Source organism: Emiliania huxleyi (assembly GCF_000372725.1).
Source record: "Emiliania huxleyi CCMP1516 chromosome Unknown EMIHUscaffold_117, whole genome shotgun sequence".
Taxonomy (NCBI): Eukaryota; Haptophyta; order Isochrysidales; family Noelaerhabdaceae; genus Emiliania; species Emiliania huxleyi.
The window spans coordinates 54,528-73,064 of record NW_005201421.1 but is presented as its reverse complement, the minus strand read 5'-3'; the positions used below and the strand labels follow the sequence as shown (position 1 = coordinate 73,064).

At 68.4% G+C, this 18,537-nt stretch overlaps 6 protein-coding genes across 6 annotated transcripts; 3 read left to right on the top strand and 3 right to left on the bottom strand.

Annotated features, from left to right (window-relative positions):
• Positions 1 to 282: 282 nt before the first annotated feature.
• EMIHUDRAFT_224315 (hypothetical protein) lies at positions 283 to 867 on the bottom strand (the record flags this gene model as incomplete). The annotated part of the gene is made up of 1 exon (XM_005790932.1): positions 283 to 867. One exon carries the CDS (start codon positions 865 to 867, stop codon positions 283 to 285), a length of 585 nt encoding a protein of 194 aa, XP_005790989.1.
• Positions 868 to 1,788: 921 nt separating this feature from the next.
• Positions 1,789 to 4,381, bottom strand: EMIHUDRAFT_454606 (hypothetical protein; the record flags this gene model as incomplete). Its single annotated transcript, XM_005790931.1, has 10 exons — positions 1,789 to 2,167; positions 2,229 to 2,292; positions 2,638 to 2,673; positions 3,076 to 3,175; positions 3,384 to 3,571; positions 3,645 to 3,719; positions 3,805 to 3,840; positions 3,884 to 4,030; positions 4,104 to 4,223; positions 4,343 to 4,381. 10 exons carry the CDS (start codon positions 4,379 to 4,381, stop codon positions 1,932 to 1,934), a joined length of 1,041 nt encoding a protein of 346 aa, XP_005790988.1. The 3' UTR covers positions 1,789 to 1,931.
• An 873-nt stretch (positions 4,382 to 5,254) lies between these two features.
• On the top strand, positions 5,255 to 6,106 carry EMIHUDRAFT_313094 (hypothetical protein; the record flags this gene model as incomplete). Its single annotated transcript, XM_005790930.1, has 1 exon — positions 5,255 to 6,106. The coding sequence occupies one exon, from the start codon at positions 5,255 to 5,257 to the stop codon at positions 6,104 to 6,106; it is 852 nt and encodes a 283-aa protein (XP_005790987.1).
• Positions 6,107 to 9,309: 3,203 nt separating this feature from the next.
• EMIHUDRAFT_454604 (hypothetical protein) lies at positions 9,310 to 11,860 on the bottom strand (the record flags this gene model as incomplete). The annotated part of the gene is made up of 7 exons (XM_005790929.1): positions 9,310 to 9,623; positions 9,715 to 9,922; positions 10,036 to 10,085; positions 10,162 to 10,237; positions 10,544 to 10,738; positions 10,865 to 11,440; positions 11,753 to 11,860. 7 exons carry the CDS (start codon positions 11,858 to 11,860, stop codon positions 9,310 to 9,312), a joined length of 1,527 nt encoding a protein of 508 aa, XP_005790986.1.
• A 790-nt stretch (positions 11,861 to 12,650) lies between these two features.
• Positions 12,651 to 15,240, top strand: EMIHUDRAFT_466800 (hypothetical protein). The gene is made up of 4 exons (XM_005790928.1): positions 12,651 to 13,195; positions 13,302 to 14,183; positions 14,758 to 14,850; positions 14,918 to 15,240. The coding sequence occupies exons 1-4, from the start codon at positions 12,689 to 12,691 to the stop codon at positions 15,074 to 15,076; spliced, it is 1,641 nt and encodes a 546-aa protein (XP_005790985.1). The 5' UTR covers positions 12,651 to 12,688; the 3' UTR covers positions 15,077 to 15,240.
• Positions 15,241 to 16,408: 1,168 nt separating this feature from the next.
• EMIHUDRAFT_224309 (hypothetical protein) lies at positions 16,409 to 17,979 on the top strand (the record flags this gene model as incomplete). The annotated part of the gene is made up of 5 exons (XM_005790927.1): positions 16,409 to 16,894; positions 17,038 to 17,145; positions 17,293 to 17,378; positions 17,857 to 17,924; positions 17,969 to 17,979. 5 exons carry the CDS (start codon positions 16,409 to 16,411, stop codon positions 17,977 to 17,979), a joined length of 759 nt encoding a protein of 252 aa, XP_005790984.1.
• Positions 17,980 to 18,537: the final 558 nt, after the last annotated feature.

Here is an 18,537-nt window from a genome sequence, read left to right as displayed (position 1 = left end):
CCGCGTATGTATACTCGGTACTTACGGCTCTACAGGGGGCAGGGGGATGAAGGCGCGTGGGTCCTGGCTCCTCGCCGTGTACGCGTTTTGTCTGGTGTCTTTTGAAGTCCTGGGATCGGTTCGGAGAGAGTGACGGGTTTGAGCTCTCACAAACCAAAAGTTCTCAGCAATTAAACTTGTCAAATACGTACACAGACTCTGCGAGCTCACTCACACGGCCCACGGCCTGGCTCACTGCCACAATACACCTATTGCACCGCCACGCGTTTTGCAAGCAGTCGCTCACGTTGGCGGAGGGCCGGAAACGCAGACCAGGTTGATGCAATGCCGATTGCCTTTGCGATCCGGCAGGTTGTGGCCAAGGTGCGTCCCGTTCCCGCTCACCACCTCCCCACCAGATTTGACCACTACGTTCTCCCAGATGACCTCCTGGTCGCGGAACGAAGGCCAGCCGTGCGCCTTCGACTCGTCGAAAAACTCGTCAAAGGTGCGGCCGATCGGAGCGCGATATAGAGGCAGATGCGAGGCCACGTCGTAAAAGGTGATGGTCTCGCCGGCCGCGAGGCGCTTCGGGAAGCTGCTCACCGTCCAGCTCCCGGACCACTCGGCATAATCGTGGTTTCTGCAGCAGATTCGATCCGCGGTTGCGGCGCGGTCATTCTCAGTGCTGGGCTCTGCCCACCGGAGGGGGCTGGAGACTTTGCTGGGCGTGGCGCTGCAGAAGCTGCTGCTGAGGCCAAAGAACATTGAATGCGGCCGCCGGGAGGAGGAGGATGTTACGCTGGCGACGAGGAGCAGGAGGAGGAGAGCGGCGCCGCTCCCGAATGCCAGCCGCCGGAGCCGCGGCCCTGTGCTGGTTGCCTGCATGACGCACGTTCGAGCTGTCGAGGTTCAGCGGAGTCGGCGGGGCTGATGACAGACAGAACATGATCGCCGATGTTGGCAAGAAATTGAAGAAGTCTGTCCCTTTCACAGCAAATGCGCCGAAAGGCGCAAGAAGCCGCGAGAGCAAGGGACCGGCAGGAGGCGGCGGCGCCGCAGAACGAAGCAGAGGAGAGCGACGCGACAGAAGAAGAAGAGACAAGGGAAAGAACGACGAGAAGGGGGCGACCGCGAGGTGGCATGAAGGTTGCAGCGAGAACCGGCGAGAGACTGCGAAGAGAGATAGGAAGAGGCGGACGCCCAAGGGTGGGCGACGGCTAGCGCATCACACCCCTCTCCTTAAAATCCCTGTGTGGTGGCGGCGTGCCGTCCTCCCATCCCTCCCTTGGGGTGCCTGTTTTCTTTCTTTTCTTTCTTTTACTGGCCTGCATATGCGCCGAGGTGTTGGTGTGAAGAAGGCGCTTTTTTTTACTCCTGAGAGTGCTATGAGAGTGCTGTGAGAGTGCGTCACAGTGCCGTGAGATGGTCGTCAAGAGGTGTTGACGCCTGTTCGAACCTGAGACACAGCACCGGCTTGCGGAGGAGCGCTTCCGATACGGCCGCCGTCACACGGGCGACCTCGATCTCGAGGAGTTTGGCATGCTGTTGCAGACGCCCGTGTGACGACGGGGCGGGCAACGGTCAGGTGGGAAAAGGTGGAGAGAGGTGTGTCTTGTCACTCGTGCGAGTGCTGGTGAGCTAGTGGAGCTGCGCCCTGCGGGGGGCGTGTGCCGTGTGTGACGTGTGGTGAGCTGTGAACCCCCGTGATGCGGGCATGTCGCATGTGAACAGGCGCTGGACAGATACGAGATGTGCGTTTGTGCTGCTCCGTCCACCGTCGCGGCTCGTCTGCCGCGTGTGTGTGGTGTGACACACCGCGGTGATAACATACGTACGTACTCGCTCTCGGAATTGTCTGACGCAAAATCGCCGTTCGCGTGACGCGCCGCATATGGAAAATACCCTCGCGGCGCGGCTCAAAGGGCACCGGCAGGACACAATCAAGGATCTCACAACGCAATGCCCGCCGCGCCAAAGCTCTCTGCGAACGAGTCCAGCGAGAGGGCGGGCTCGGCGTGCGGCGCGGGCGACAGGCAGAGGATGGCGACGACGACAAGCGCGAGGAATGCGCGGCGGCGCGACTCTGGCGGCGGCGTGATCTCGTCGGCGCACGGCACCTCGCCCTGCTGCAGCAGCTGCGGGAGCAGCACGACGCCGCCCCAGAGAAGGAGAAGCTCCGGCGCGCCTGACGCGTTCATCAATGCCATGAGTCCCTCATTCACCCATCGCCCCAGGGCGCGGGCGACCGAGCGCGCCGTCGTTGAGCGCGACGGCGGACAGCACGACGAGGACCGAGAGCACGCCCATGGCCTGTGTTCACAGCCCGCGGCAGCTGTGAAGAGGCGCTGCTCACAGCACGACGACGGCAGCAGTCAGGCCCCCTCGCCTCGGACGCTCTCCGCCCGAAGCAGGCGGTGGCTGCTCGGCCGCCGTCGAGCCGGCCACACGGGACGAGAGAGAGGGCGTTGCCGAGGAGGGAGAGGAAGCCTGGCCGCGCGAGGGAGGGGCGGTTGGAGGAGTGGTGGTGGTGGTGGTGTGTGGGGGGGGGGGGGGGGTAAGGGCGGGGAAAGGTCCGTGGGGTGTGTTTTTGGGGGGGGGGGGGGATGGAAAGGGTCCTGAAAAGCGGAAAGCCCCTCCCATGGCAAGGGGGTGCACCGGCACCGGCAAAGCGGCGGCTTCCGGCGGCGCCTTCTGGTAAAACCCGACCCTGAGGGACGTGTGTCCTGGCCCCCTGGGGGGGGTGGGGTGGGGGGGGGGTGGCTGTGTTCAGGGGGGGCGTGGGCGAGCGAGGTGTGTCGGCTGCCCGTCGACCAGCAGCGAGGGGAGGAGCGACGAGTGCAGCATCGCTGGCGAGAGGCGAGGGAAGGAGTCGAGGAGCGGCGCGGGCGCGGCGGCGGTGAGGGCGAGGCCGGCGAGGAAGGCGGCGGCGGAGAGGGCGGTGCCGACGAGCGGTCCGGAGAGCGCGAAGTCGGCGAGGGCGGTGCGGCTGGGCGGGTAGGCGCCGAGCAGCGCGTGCGTGCCGAAGGTTCCGAGCTCGACAGAGGGGAGGAGGAGGGGAGGCTTGACGGGGAGGCCGTGCCGCCTCGCCGCCACCACGTGCGCCGCGTCGTGCGCGAGAAGCAGCGCGGCGACGGTGGCGTAGATGGGCGCCGCGTACGCCGCTGCGTCGAGAAGCTCGACCATGTTGCCTGCGCTCAACACAGAACAAGAGGGAGTGAGGAAGTGGGCAGTCGTGGTCCGCGCTGGGCGTCTCGCGTCCGTTGCCGGAGCCGGCGGCGGCGGCGGACTCGGCGGCGGCGAGCGGAGGGGCGACTGCGGAGGAGGGTGCCCCGAGGGCGGCGCCGGCGGTGGTGAAGACGGAGAGGGCGGACCAGGCGAAGAGAGGCAGCGGGGCAGCCTACCGGAGAGAGTGCGTCCTCGCGTCAGCCTGCTGCCAGCGCTGGCCGGGGAGGGTTGGGCCGGAGGGTGGTGCGAGGGGGCGGGCTGCCTCTCCGGAGCCCGTGGCTGCTGCGGGGAGGAGGGCGGCGGGGAGGGCGAGGACGACGGGCGGCGGCAGCGAGATGAGGAAGAGCTCCTCCTCGTACGGGTCCTATGGGGAGACACGGGGAGATATGGGGAGATACGGGGGAGATAGGGGGAGATAGCTCCTCCTCGTGCGGGTCCTCGGACGCGCTCGCCGGCTCGGGCACCTCGAGCGACGGGGCGTAGAGCGGGTCGCGCAACAGGAAGAGGCGGACCTGCGAGGGGGCAGGTCACTGGCGGTCCGTCCCCAACCCTTCAGGACCTTCAGGAGAGCGGCTCGCGCGGCAGGAGCAGCCGCACCGAGTCACGCAGCGACTCGCTCGCGGACAGCCGCTCCTGCAGCAGCGAGTCAGGTGAGGGCAGTCAGGTGAGGGGCTACCGAAGGAGGACGGCTGAGCTCGCACGACAGCCGCTCCTGCAGCAGCGCCGCCGCGTCGGGCGGCGCCTTGCGCAGCGATCCCGAGAAGAAGACGCCGCACGGGGTGACGGCGGCGGAGGAGGGGAGGAAGGAGTCGATCCCGAAGACCTGATGATTCGTCAATAAAGGAACTCATTCCTTGCTGATTGGGGGGAGGGGGGGGCAGGTGAAGGCCGACAACCTCCGACTGCAGCGCCGCAAGCTGCGCCTCACTCACGGCGCCATCCTCGAGCGGGAAGCGGTCGGGGGGAAGGCCGAGGTCGCCCCAGGCAGCACGGTACCTGGCCTGCGCCTCGCTCTCCTACGGGAGACTGAGGAGACGCTTCAGAGAAGGCTCCTGGCGGCGCGGCGCCTCGCCTGCGCCTCGCTCTCCTCGCCCTCCTCGCCCGCCTCCTTGAGCGCCTCCTGCAGCCGCGCCACCGCCGCCTCGAGCCCCTCGTCGAACGCGCGGCCCTCCATCCCCTCAGAGCCGTCTCTCTCGGCCTCCCTGCCCGCCTCCCTGCCCGCCTCTCTCCCGCCCGCCTGATCCGCAGACACGTCGAGCCGCTCGCCCAAACCGCCGCCCGGCGGGGAAGTGGCTGCCGGCGGCGCCCCACTCGCTGCTGGAGACGCCGGCGGCCGCCACTCGCCTCGGCTCAGCCGGCGCTGCTCTGTCTCGAGCCGCAGCGCGGCCGCCTCGAGGGCGTGCCTCTCTGCCTCCAGCTCCAGCAGCTCAGCTCGCTGCCGCAGCGCCTCGGCGGTCGGCGGAGACGGCGGCGGCGGCGGCGGTGGCTGCGGCGGCGGTAGCAGCAGCGGCTGCGGCGGGGCAGCGGCGGGCAGCGGAGTGCCGGCCGAGTTGGCCGGCGACGCTGCTTTGTCCGCTCCTCTCCGCCAAAAGCGGGGGAGCCTCAGCGCAGCTGCGGCGCTCGCCGCTGGCAGGGACGACGAGAGTAGGGCGGCGAGGAGCAGCGCCGCGGCGCGGCGCCGCGAGATTGCGAACTCTGCAACCATTGACAGCGAGAAAAACAATCAGTGCCACGTCCGAGCGGGGCGGGGTCTCTTTCCCGTTATTTTTGGGAAAAAGAAAATAAGTTTGCGCCGCGCATGTCGCGCTCGATGTCGGTCTGCTCCGGGGACTGCTCAATGTCGCGCTCGCCCCGCGCACGCACCGAGGACGACGCCCCGCCCACGGACTGGCTGGGCGAGCTGCCGCCGGAGCTGCACCTTCGCATCCTCGAGGGCGTCGACGACTTCTCCGACTGCGCCGCCTTCAGCCTCGCGTCGCCACGCCTCGGCCTCCTCGCCCTGCGCAGCGGCCTGGCGCGCTTCAAGGACCCTCTCTTCGCCGTGGCGATGCGGCTGCTGCTCATCCAACGCTTTGCCGGTGCCTTCGTCACGGTGTCGGCAACGCTGAACGAGGGCACCCTTCGCGCCTACACCGCCGACCGCCGCGCCAGCGCCGACCACTTCCCGTGGCTTGCGAGGGTGAGCCCGGCGCTCTGCCTCTCGTCGGAAGTGACGGGTGCTGGCGCGAGTCGCGCCAAATACTGGAGACTGCGGCGCGGCGACGCGAATGGCGCGAATCTGCGGCGACGCCTCTTGCAGTCCGGCCAGGTGCAGCACTACGAGGGCGAGAAAGGCGCGGAGCGGAAGGTGCGCATGGAGACTGCCAACGGCAACGTGCTGCACTACGAGGGCGAGCGGGGTGCGGAGCGGCTGGTGCGCACGGTGTTTACCAGCGGCAACGTGCATTACTACGAGGGCGAGAAAGGCGCGGAGCGGAAGGTGCGCGCGGTGTTTACCAACGGCCAGGTGCAGCACTACGAGGGCGAGCGAGGCGCGGAGCGGCTGGTGCGCACGGAGTTCGCCGACGGCGAGGTGCAGTACTACGAGGGCGAGAAAGGCGCGGAGCGGAAGGTGCGCGCGGTGTTTACCAACGGCCAGGTGCAGGACTACGAGGGCGAGAAAGGTGCGGAGCGGCTGGTGGGCACGGAGTTCGCCGACGGCGAGGTGCAGTACTACGAGGGCGAGAAAGGTGCGGAGCGGTGTGTGCGCGTAGTGCCAGGCGCGAGCGAGGACAAGGCGGCCGCGGAGAAGCGGTACCAGGCCATGCGAGTCGCAGAGCTGAGGAGCGAGTGCGAGCGCCTCGGCTTGGCCACCACCGGCGTCAAAGCAGCGCTCGTGGCGCGCCTCCTGGCGGCCTGAGCCTGTATTCACCTGTACCTGTTGAACTCGCGCGCGCGCACACCCCCGCCGTACATGGGTAAAGCCGTACGCTCGTGAATGAAATCGCTCCAGCGCAAAAGCCGCAGCCTCGACTGTACCATGACTCATTTTTACATGTACATGTACGTCACCGTAAAAGTGTTAGACACACGAAAGGGGAGTTTTCTGTCCCTCTAGTAGTGGCTCTAGCCTTTTCGCAACCCGCCGGGCGTGGGCGCCCCGGCTCCACGGTGCCCTGGCGAGAGTGAGCCTAACCAAACCGCCGGAGCCGCGCTGCGCGGACCTCTTCGGCAGAAGGCGGCGGGGGCGGCGCCAAAGCCTCCCCCGCTGGCTCCTCCGGCTCGTCCCCCTCCGTCGCCCCGCCGTCGTCGTCGGAGAGCTCGATCGGCGCCTCCTCGCAGCCAAGCCCGCCCGCCGCCACCGTGCCTGCCTGCCGGCTGAGCGCAAGGGCGCGCTGAAACGCCCCCTCCTCCTCCCCCCTCCCAGCCGCGCCCCCCGCAACATCGGTCCCCGCCCGCTCGACGTCGGCGAGACTCGCGGCGATCGCGGCAGCGAGGTCGGGGTCGGCGCCGGCAGCGTCCGGCCGGGCGAGATCGTGCAGAGCCGCGCCCTCGCTCGGCGCCGGCTGCAAGCTTGCGGCGATCGCGGCAGCGAGGTCGGGGTCGTCTTGAGAGCTCGGCGGCGCCGCCCAAGGCTGAGGCTGCAGGCGGCGCGAGGCGGCAAGAGCGGCCTCGTAGTCGCCCGCCTGCCGCGCCTGGAGGGACGTGCCGCGGACGTGTCACGGACGCGTCCTCCACATACATGTCCCGTAGTCGCCCGCCTGCCGCGCCTCGTGCTCCCGCGCCGAAGCCTCGAGCACCGCCGCCAATGCCTCCTCCTCGCCGCCGCCGCCGCCGCCGCCGCCGCCGCCGCCGCCGCCGCCGCTGGAGGCCGCCCCTCCGCCGCCCTCCCGCTTGGCGCGCAGAAAGACCTCGATGGCGAGCCACTCCTGACTCGTCAGAATGATGCGGCTCAGTGCTCACTCGTACAAGAAGGCACCGCGAGAGCGATCCGCTCCTCGGGCGCAAAGGGCGCGGCGGCGAAGACGCCCTCTGACGACGCGCCGCGCGCCCACGGTGAGGCGCCGCCGCCGGCCCCGCCGCCGCCGCCGCCGCCGCCGCCGCCGCCGCCGCCGCCTGCGTGGCTCAGCCACCGGTGCATCGCCGTGGCGGAGCTGGCGGCGGCGGCCTCTCGCTTAGACGCGGCCGACGGGCCGGCGGCGGTTGCCCCGTGGTCGTGGTCGTCGGCGATCTCGACGTCGATGGCGCCGAGCTCCTCCTGCACGCCCGACGCGGCCACCACCATGAACAGACGGCGCGACCGCGGCGCAACCTTGCCGAACGCGCGGTACGCCTGCCACTTCGCGGGCCAGCGCGGCCCACGCTCGCCGTTCGCCGGCGGCGGCGGCACGCCGCGCGCCGCCCGCTCGGCCTTGGCCCTCTCCTCCTCGTCGGCGCGCCGCCGGTAGTAGGCGTCGGCGAGCTCCTACGGGACATGTCCAGGACATGTCCGTGGCGCGTCGACGACACGCCCCCTCGGGCGGCAGCAGGCGTCGGCGCGCTCCTTCTGGTTGGTGAGCAGCCCGTCGGCCGAGCGGGCGCTGCACGACTTGACGTACGCCGTCGCCCGCAGAGCGAGGTGCTCCTCGTCCGGCCGCCCCCAGTTGTAGGCGGCGATGAGGGTGATCTCGGAGCCGCGCACGGTGAGCACGGCGGCGGTCGGCGAGAGGCGGATGACGCGCCTGAGTAGTGAAGCGAGGAAGGAGGTAGCTCTTCATGAGGGAGCAGCTTCGGCGAGAGGGGTCTGTCGCGCGCCGGCTAATGCGCGCGTCGGCGCCTTCCGCGAAGAGGAGGGGTGCGTGCTCGGGCTGCAGCATCAGCCTCTCGAGCTCGGGGGCGCGGGCGAGCCCTCGCGGCAGTGAGGCGGCCGCGGGAGAGACACGCGAGGCGAGCGCGAGGTGGAGGGCCTGCGACAGTGAGGCGAGGGGTGAGGGGACAGCGAGGCGGGGTGAGGGCCTGCAAGGTGTGTGTGGGTGGCGGGGGTATGTGGGTTACGAGGGGAGGGCGAGCTCGCACAGCCATTCATTCCCATTCACTCCTCCTCTGGTTGGCTAAGCTGAACGGGCTCCTGCAGCGCGAGCTCGCTGCTCCTCTCGACCGCCAGGAAGCTCGCCGCCTCCGCAGGAGGGTAGCTCGACACCTAACCACCTCGGGGGACCTCGGGTAACCTCGGGTAACCTCGGGTCCTCTCGGGTGACCTCTGGTGACCTCGGGTGACCTCGGGTCCTCGGCTCCTCTCGGCTCCTCTCGGCTCCTCTCGGCTCCTCTCGGGTCCCCTCGGGTCCTCTCGGGTCCTCTCGGGTACTCTCGGGTGGGCAGCTCGACGCCTTGGAGACGCGCAACGGCTCGGACGACCAGAGGCGGAGCGAGAAGGGCTGGCGGGCGGTCGACTCGGCCGCGGTCGGGTTGTTGCCCAAGCAGAGCGGAACGACCACATACGACGCCGACGGGTCGTCCAGCCGCGCCACCCAGGTCCGCTCGCCGCGGTCGGCGCCTAGCCAGCGAAGCACGAGCTCAAGCAGCGAGTCCTTGCCTGCGTCCGCTCGCCGCGGGTCGGCGCCGCGCAGGCCCCCGCCGACGAGCGAGGCGATGGCGGAGCCGTCGTCGGTGAGGCGGCCTGAGGGACATGTGCCGGACATGTCACGGGCGTGCCTTGGACAGGCCCGAGCCGCCGTCGGCGGGGCGGCCGATCAGCAGCGAGACGTCGCCGAGCCGGTAGGACTTCTTGCGGTCCGCGCGGCACCAGGCCCCTCGCTTGGTCGGCTGGAGGGCCATCACCATCAGCGTCGCCGCCCGCTCGGCCGGCCGCACGGTGAGCACGCTCGCGCAGACGCGCCTCGCCGTCTTTCGCTCCGCCGGGAAGTGGTTTGGGAAGGAGGAGGCGTGCCTATAGCCGATGGTTGGTCGATGAGCCACACTGCCAGTCAAGCAGTGGTTGGGGGGAGGAGGAGGCGCGCCAGCCGCGGAAGGCGTAGCAGACGTCGACGTGGCTAAACCCCATCATAAATTTGGTGTAATCGATCCAGAAGGTGCCTAGCTCATTCACCAAGGCGCCATGAGGCGGAAGCCCTCTTGGGCTTTGGCCTAGCCGACCCAGATCGTGCCGTCGTCCACTCCCGTGCGGTCGAACCCGTCGCCTCCTCCGCCGCCTCGCGCAGCCTGGTCGGTCGGCAGCCGGTGGTGGCGGTACTCTGCGCGGTGCTGCGAGCTGCGCCGGTAGCAGGCGGCGCCGTAGGGGCACAGAGGCAGAGCGGCGGCGCCGGAGGGGGACGAGGCGCCGCCTCCGCCCTCGACGCCTCCGACGAGCTCGGCCCACTTGTCGGACGCGTCGCTCCAGTCGCCGTTCCACTCTGTGCAGCCGTGCGGGTTGCGCACGCGCAGCAGGCGGACCACCTCGCCTACGTCAGGACGAGATGTGGGGGAGATGTGGGGGAGATGTGGGGGAGATGTGGGGGAGATGTGGGGGACCACCCCGCCTAAAGTCTTAACGAGCGACTCGTGGCCAGCGAGTCCTCAGCGCAGCAGCAAGCGCGGCCACCTCGCCCGCGCGGGTGGCCGCCTCCCTCACGTCGAGGATCGAGTAGGCGTGCCCGCCGACGAGGCCGACCTGCCTCAGGTTGCTCCCCTCGGCGTTGTTCGTGCCGCACCCCATTGGCAGCTCGAGCGCCGCGTAAGCCTTGAGTCGAGCCCACGTCGCCTGCCGCCGAGAGGGCCGGTCGGGCTGGGACGCGCGAGGCGGCTTGGGCACCCGTGGGTCGGCTGGAGGTTGTCCCAGCACGTCGTGGCGCGGTGTGGCGGTGGAGCTGGCACCTCCGAGTCGAAGCGGGCGTCGCCGAGGTACTGCATCTCGGTGGGCGCGCCTGTGCTCGTCGGTGACCTCACTCATGGCTCACTCACGCGCGGAGTAGCCGAGGTGCTGCATCTCGGTGGGAGCACCGGTCAGGTCGAGAAGGGCCTCGGCCACCCAGCCGCCGGAGATGGACTGGTACGAGCCGTGCGCCTTGGCGTACGCCTGCCCGGAGACATGGGAGAGATGTGGGGGAGAGATGGGGTAGATGTGGGGGAGGTGTGGGGGAGAGATGGGGTAGATGTGGGGGAGGTGTGGGGGAGATGTGGGGGAGGTATGGGGGAGATATGAGGGAGATGTGGGGGAGATATGGGGGAGGATATGGGGGAGATAGCTGCTATGCGACTTCCGCCTGCCCGACCAGCGGCGCCCATCAACAGTCACTAGTCATCAACAGTCACTAGTCATCAACAGTCACTAGTCATCCCTCCTCTCACTCCCACGTCGTGATGACTCCTCGTCGGCGCGCGCCTTCTCGACCAGCGACGCCCACAGCTGCTGCTCGCCGCTCGCGGAGCCGCAGCGGCAAAAGGCGAGCTTTGTGTCGAAGGCGAGGTGGTCTCGCCGCGGCGCCGCCGTCACCGGCAGCTGGTCGTCGATCCAGACTGACGTCCACGCGCCGTCGAGGAAGAGGCGCAGGCAGTGGCAGCCGGCCGCGTTGCGCGCCTGAGCATTGAGCCGGCCGTCTCTTCAGTGTTTCTCCCCCATTGCGCAGGCAGCGAGGCAGCCGGCCGCGTTGCGCGCCGTGTCGGCGGAGAAGATGCGGGCGATCAAGTCGTGCCGCTGGGCAACCACGGCGAGCGCGCTCATGAACCAGCAGTCGCCGACGCCGCCCTGCCGCAGGTCCTCGGCGCGGAAGCCTAACGAGCCATTCATTGAGTGCTCCGCTGAGGAGTCATCCTCCGCCCTGCCGTCGGCGCGGGCGCCGGAGTCGCAGACTACGTGCAGCGCGAGCGGCAGCCGCGCCCAGCTCAGCTTGGCAGCGCTGCCGCCGCGCCGGAAGGTCACCTCTCCGCCGTCGGCCCACGCAAAGAAGCCGCACTCGCGGGTCGGGCAGTGAAAGTACCGCCGCCCCTTGTTTGGCGTATCCTTGCCCACGGTCGCGGGCGTCGCCTGCACGCCGCAGCGGCACTTGGGGGCCTCGCCAGCCGCCACGGCCGGTGGCGGCGCCGGCCGCGCCTCCTCGTCCGGCTCGTCCTTTCCCCGGATCGACAGCTGCGTCGCCGGGAAGTCGCTGTCCACAAACTGCGTGCCTGCCTGCAGGTGGCGGTCCACCGCGGCACGCCACGCGGCCGCCTCGGCCGCGGGCAGCGCCGAGTCGTCGCCGTGCAGGAAGAGCTCGCGGTCCGAGGAGGCGGGGCGCGGCCGCTTGGAGGGCGGCGCGAGCAGTGGCGGCCGCGAGGAGGTGGAGGCGGAGGAGGCGGATGCGGCGGCGGCGGAGGAGGAGGAGGCGGCGGCGGAGGAGGGGGAGGCGGAGGTGGCGGAGGAGGAGGCGGAGGTGGAGGCGGAGGTGGAGGCGGAGGTGGAGGCGGAGGTGGAGGTGGAGGTGGCGTTGGCGGCAGACCCGGTCTCAGGGCGCGGCGGCAGCGGCTGGCAAAGCGGCCGGCAAAGCGGCTGGCAAGGCGGCGGCGGCGATGATGCATCGAGATCAATTACAGGGGCGTCGGCAGAGCTGCGCACAGGATGGCTGCCAGCACCGCCATCTTCTCCACGGACGCCGCCACTGTCGACGAGAGGCACGGTTCCGGAGAGGAGGTCGGCGAGCGAGACCTTGGGCAGGTCGGCCATTCGGCGGGAGAGCCTTGGGAGTGGGACTGGGCTATAGCGGCGCGGGGGGACCCCACCGGCGGGGACTTTCTGCTGTGGGAACAGCTGACGCAGTCTCGCCTTCCCCGGTCCTCACTGGCTTGCCGGGGTCATGGCCCCCCCCCCTCTAGCGCCGCCGGAGGCGGCGTAGCTTCCGAGAAGCTCGGTCAGACACACGGGGGAGAGACGGACACCACATCATTACGAATGACGCAAAAATACGTCACGGAGAGCGAGTAGAATGGCTAATTTCGCCGAGAGCGCGCCGCGGGCGCACCTGGTATACGGCCCCGGAATGAGTCACTGATTAAAGTTGGGCGCCTTTGGTCGAGGCTTCCCCGGTCCTCACTGGCTTGCCGGGGTCATGGCCCCCCCCCCTCTAGCGCCGCCGGAGGCGGCGTAGCTTCCGAGAAGCTCGGTCAGACACACGGGGGAGAGACGGACACCACATCATTACGAATGACGCAAAAATACGTCATTTAATAGATGGTGTTTACTAAGGCCCGTTGTACACTGTGTTGAGTGAGTGTGAGTGTGTATGTTGAGCTTGTTCGTTGCTAGATTTGTTTCTCGGAAGGCTGCCACGAAGCCCTCTAACATGGAGTGCGAGGTACTCGTCTGTCGCCGTCCCAAACTGTCACTCCCCTTTCTCCCGGCCGGGGCGCGCGCGGGGGGGCGGCGGGTGTGCGGGATGTCTGTGGGCCCGAGAGCGATGCGTGACCGCCTTGCTTAACACAAAAAAAAGCAAAAATCCCGAACGTCGAAAGGAAGTCACCCTTCCACTATCACTGCCGCCCCACCACATCCAGAATGAGCGCGCCCACCACCAGCAGAATCGAGCGGGACGACGAGCCGCCTCGCCCCAGTCTGGGCATCGCCCTCAACGGCGGAGGCGCCAGGGCGCACGCGGGTTCTTGGGGCTTCATGCGTGCAATGCACCATCTCGGCCTCCTTTCGGAGGCGACTCATATCTCTGGCGTGAGCGGCTCGGGCTGGACGGTGGCGCACCTCGCCTACTCCTCCGACCCGCTCGACGAGGTGCTCACAATCTCGCGCCTCCCGACGCCAGCCAGTGCGCTGCCCGACTACAGCAGCAAGGAGGGGCGGGCAGAGCTCGAGATTATGCCGTGGGGCCGCCTCGGCGCGTCGACGTGGATATCCATCGGGGACTACACCAAGCTGCGCTCCTGGACGCTGAGTGCCTCGTTCGCGTGGACCTGCTGCTGCGACCCGCATGAGTTTTGGCTCTGGATGATCGACCAGATCTACCTCAAGCCGAACGGCGTCGACGGCCGGCTCATCACCGCCTCGTCCGAGGCGTGCCGAGACAGCACACTGGAATAGCAGCACGCAGTCGCGCCGCACAGATGGGTCCTCGTCCTCCCGCCCCTCCACCTCTCCGCTCTCCCCTCCCGCCCCTCAGGCGGCCGTCGAGAAGGCCATCGCCGCCGCGCCGCGCCTGCGCCGCTCCGACTTCATCGTGCAGCGGCCCGACGTGCGCGCGCAGCCCATCATCTCGTTCGCCCTCGCCGGCCCGTCGGCGCCGCGCAACTTCACGCACGCGCGCCGGGTGCAGCGGGCGCACTGGCAGGCGACGGGCGACGACGACGCGGCGGAGGAGTACGGGGACGCGCACGCGGCTCGGGCGGCGCACGGGGGCGCGAGCTTCGTCACCTTCGAGGCGACGCCGGACGAGGTGTCGACAGGGTACAAGGGGCCGCCCATGCAGACCGACATCTCCTGCTGCTGCCTGCCCTGCGTCGCCCTCCCGGCGCCTAGCCTCGCCGTGCAGCCCGGCACGGTGCCGATGACGCGCTTCCTGCAGCCCGCCTCCTTCCAGTGCTGCGGCTTCCCCTCCGCCGCGCCGCCTTGCCTCTACCCGTGGAGCCTGCCCTGCTTCTGCGGACGGCCAAACACGTACTGCGGTCCGCCCGCCTTCACGCTGCGAGACGTTGTCGGCACCACCTCCTCCGCGCTCGGCGACTTTGTGCGAGGCGGGGTCGGGCGGGACGGATGCCTGAACGACTGCCTGCTGGACCGGGCGACGGACTGGGCGGCGCAGAACTGGGCGCTGCAGCGGTACCGCGTCTCGCCCTCCTTCGACGGCCGGCGGGCGCAGGACCTGCTCTTTGTGGACGGCGGAATGCACGACTGCTCCGCGCTGCCCGCGCTGCTGCGCCGAAAGTGTACCCGCGTCGTCCAGTTCTTCTCTGGCCCGCAGCCGTACGCGACGCTCGCCGAGTCGGGCGGTGCGCTGCGGACGCCTGTCGGCGGCTTGGAGGCCCGGTACACCAACTCGCTGATGGTGGGTCGATGCATGGTCAGGCGCGCTGTGGAAGCCCGTCGACTCGCACATCTCCTCCTTGTTTGGCATCCGCAAGGACGAGCGGCGGATGGGCGGCTACGCCTACTCGCAGAACAAGCTCTTCGAGGCGCGAGATGCAACCGGGATGCAGCCGAGATGCATCCGAGATGCAGCTGAGATGCAGCCGGGATAAGCCGAGATGTAGCCGAGATGCAGCCGAGATGCAGCCGGGATAAGCCGAGATGTAGCTCTTCGAGGCGCCCGCCGTCCGCGAGGAGAGAGCGGCGGGCGCCCCTTCCGCGAGCGCGTCTCTCGGGCCGTAGGTGTCCGCTTTCCGCGAGATGTAAATAAATAAATAAATAAATAAATAAGTAGGTGTCCGCCTTCCGCGAGATGTAATTAATATATAATATTAGGTGTCCGCTTTCCGCGAGATGGTCGCGCAGTTCGACAGCTGCCGCGCCGCCGGCCGGCCTCTCATCGCCGAGCTGCGCGGGATCAAGGCGCCTTCGAGACCGACCCTCCGCCGCCGAGCCAGCCCCCGGCGGTGACGGGCTGGTCAGCAACCCCCTAGGTGCTCGAAAACGACTTTTACGGCGTCGAGGCGTACGGGCCGATCGACTTGGTCGTGCACTACATGGACGCGCCGAAGCGCTTCACCGAGACGGTGCCCGCGTGCTCGTCACACCTCTGCGTGTGTGATGGGCGCCTCTCACGCTCCCAGCCGTGAATAGGTGCCCGACGACGTGCTCGCGCTGGGGGGCGAGACATTCCCGATGCTCGCGTCGGGAGGCGGCTACACGTGCGCCCAGGCCAACCTGGTCGCAGACATGGTGGCGTGGTCTGTCCTCTCCGAGGCGGACAAGTTCCGGTTTGACGAGACGCGCACCTAGGCACGCCGGCGGGCTCCGGGGATTGTAGATCTTCGCCAACGTCTACGGGATAGCTAGCTGATCTGCGAGCCTAGGACTTAGAGCCACGTACTACGTCTACAGTGGGTTGCGGGTATTAAGAAACCCGCTTACCATTAAGAAACCACGCCGAGCGATTGCGCTCGAGCCCAGGTGCCAGGCCCCAGGCGTGGAGGCACACAGCGCGCGCTCGCCCGCTCAGCCACACACGAGAACGCGCGAAACCGCTCAATGCGCGCCTCTGCCACTCTCGAATCCGCCCGCGCAGCGCGTGGTTTGGGAAGGTGTGCGTGTGCTGGAGCGCCTCGCCCGTCATCGGGGGCTCGTCGACTTGGTCGCGAGCCAGCGCTCGATCTGCTTCCGCTCGTAGGAATGGCCGTCCGCCGCCATCACCGGGTCGCTCATCACCTCGGTCGTGATGGGGCAGATGAAGTCGGCCGGCGGCGCATCCGGCTCGGGCGGCTGCTCCTCCGCCACCCGCCTCTCCTCCTCCAGCCTCGCGCTCTCCTGAAGCGCCGTCGCCAGCTCCGCCTCCTCTGCTGCCGCCACCGCCTCCCCCTCCGCCGCCGCAAGCGCCTCCGCCTCCTCGCCTTCCGGCTCCTGCGACGGCCCGCCGCCGCTCCCCCCGCCCTTGCCCTTCTTCTTCTTCTTCTTCTTTTTGGCCTTGCGCTCCTTGGCGCGCTGCTCCGCCTCCTTCTCCGCCTCCTCATCCGCCAGAAGCGCTTCCGCGTGCCGATCCGCCTCCGCAGCCGCCTCCGCCATCTCGGCCTCTCTTCTACGGATGATGCCGGCGCTGGGGTCCCCTTCGGATGCATCGTGACATCTGACAACTGAATTTCCACTGGTTCGTCCTCCTCTGAGTCATCTTCCCCGTCCTCCTTCCGCTCGGCTCTTCGCTCGGTACGTTCGGTGTGGCTCACCCTCCATGCCGTGAACAGGCGTTTTATCCACCCTATATTCTTCTCTCGTTCCTCTGCCCGTGCCTTGGTCTTGTCGTTGTTTCGCACCCATGTCTGTATGGCAATCGAGGCTGCCTTCCCCACTACCTGTAGTTCACTCGTCACCTCTCCCGCGAGGTCCCTTCTCTTTCTTTCGGGTATGGAGTCCGTGAGTGCGGGTAGCGTGCAGGCAATCACGGGTGCTATTTTGTCGTACTCCTCTTCGGCGAGCGCCCCAAATCTAGACCCTTTCGCCTTTAAGGAGGCTTCCCTCGCTCGTCTCAGGAATGTGGCGGTGTCTATCGTGTTGTGCGAGGGAGTTTGGTCGTAAAATTCTTTATCGGTCGGCTCTGGCAGTCGGTGCTCTCGCCGCCTCATGTGCTCGCTCGTGACCCTGGCCGTCGCAGCAGTGGCACTGCGCGCCGGGCCAATACCTGCTCTTCCGCGGCCCGTAACTTTGGCGGCCGATGCGCGTGTCAAGCATGTCGCTGCGGTCGCTCTACACCCGCTGCAGCCAGTGGTGGCCCGGCCATCTGGCCTGTCCGGCCTGCGCTGTGGCCGCTGTGGCCGTCCCGTGCTGTCAGCGGCGCCCGCAAAGAAGGTCAAGACACCATGGAAGACCCTCCTCTCCCTGTGCAAGCCCGACGCCGCTCCGCTCGTGACGGCGTTCGTGTGCCTCGCCGTCGCCGCGTCGGGCGACGCTTTGCTGCCTGCCCTGCAGGGCGCAGCGCTCAACGCGGCGCTTGGGCTCGGCACGGACGCCGCGGGCTCTCTCGCTCAGCTGCGGCCCGCCCTCGTCCGCCTCGCCGCGGTCGGGCTTGGCACAGCCGTGTTCACCGGCATCCGCGGCTTTTGCTTCTGGGTGTGCGGCGCGCGGCTGGTGGCGCGGCTGCGTGCGACGCTCTTCGACGCGCTGCTCGCTCAGCCGCAGGCCTTGCACGACAAGCATAGCCGCTGTTGATCCATGTCTCGACTCTTGCTCTCATCGCCACCCTCGTTGCCCAGGCGTTCCACGACGAGCAAGGCCCTGGCGACCTGTCGACGCGCCTCGCCACTGACTGCGTCAAGCTGGGAGACGTGCTCTCGCTCAACGTCAACATCGTGCTGCGGCAGGTGCAGCTCTCCCTCCCCTCACAGTCGCAGTGGTGTGTGCTGACCTCATGCTGACCTCATGCCGGCCTCGCTGTTCATGCTGGCTGTTCATGCTGACCACGTTGGCCTCTTCATTCGTCGAGTGTGTCGGGACCTCACTCGGCGCAGGTGCTGCAGTCCCTCGCGGGCATGGCGGTCGTGCTGCGGCTGAGCGGCCGCCTGGCGCTGCTCGTCGTCGCGGGCGTGCTGCTGCGGTCTCTCTTCGCACACTTCTACTCGATGGCAGCTCGCCGACTCTCCCAGGCGCACCTCCTCTCTCCTCCTCCCCTCCTCCTCTCCTCTCTCCTCTCCCCCCCCCACCTCAACCTCCTCGCCCTACTCCCCCCCCAGGCGCAGCAGGACCGGCTCGCAGCTTCGTCTGGCGTGGCGGAGCAGTGTTTCTCGCTCATCAAGCTCGTCCGGTACACTCCCTGCAGACCACTCAGACGGTCTCCTAGTCCTCTCCCAGCGCTTCTCCTCCATCAAGCGCGCCCGGTCATACCTCGAGATGAATATAGAAGAGAAGCTTCTCACGCAAGGCTCTCTGGCGCCACTTTCCATGAACCTTCTCGGAACCGTCTCCCAGGTCGCACGGCAGCCAGCGGAGCGAGCGGCGGCGGTGCGGGCAGCAGCAGGAAGGCTTGCCTCCCCTCGCGTTTATCTCTCCACGGCTGCGTGTGTGCATACGCATAGGTACGGGCAGCAGCTGGACGGCTTGCTGCGGCTGCAGACCGAGTACGGCGCCATCTACGGCTGCTCGCGTGTCTTCAACGGCGAACCACAACGCCGCGCTCGTCGTGGGCAGGATGGCCGTGACAGGTCTCGGACATATCCCGCAGGCGCCGTCAACGCCGCCCTCAACGTGGCCGTTCTCGCTGGCGGCGCCGCGCTTGTGGCGGCGGGCGTGCTGCCCCGCGAGGCGCTCTCCTACCCTCGCCTCCCTCTCTTCCTCTCCTCTCTTCGCTTCCTCTCTTCCGTCTCGCCTCTTCCTCTCCCCTCGCCCCTGCCCACCCTCCTCCTCCCGCGCCGCCGCCGCGAGGCGCTCACCTCCTTCGTCCTCTACGTCGCCTTCATCTCGGACGCGTCGAGCGACGTGCCCGGCCAGCGAGCCTCCCCCGCCCGCCAGCCGACATGTCCACGACACGTCCGCGAGCTCGCCCGCACACAGGTGCTCGACCAGTGGAGCCGCATCCAGGAGGCGCTCGGCGCGGCGACGGAGGCGCACGACACCTCACGCACGCACACGCACACGCCCGCGCACGCGCACTCGCCGCACGCGCACACACCGCACGCGCACGCGCACCACACACACACACACACACACACACACACACACACACACACACACACACACACACACACACACTTCTCCAC

Excerpts from the sequence above, each read along its gene's own strand:
- EMIHUDRAFT_466800 (XM_005790928.1), top strand. The coding sequence starts at position 12,689 with ATGAGCGCGCCCACCACCAGCAGAATCGAGCGGGACGACGAGCCGCCT. Across the intron at positions 14,184-14,757 it reads GGTACACCAACTCGCTGATG|GTGCTCGAAAACGACTTTTA; the intron begins GTGGGTCGATGC and ends GCAACCCCCTAG. Across the intron at positions 14,851-14,917 it reads CGAAGCGCTTCACCGAGACG|GTGCCCGACGACGTGCTCGC; the intron begins GTGCCCGCGTGC and ends AGCCGTGAATAG.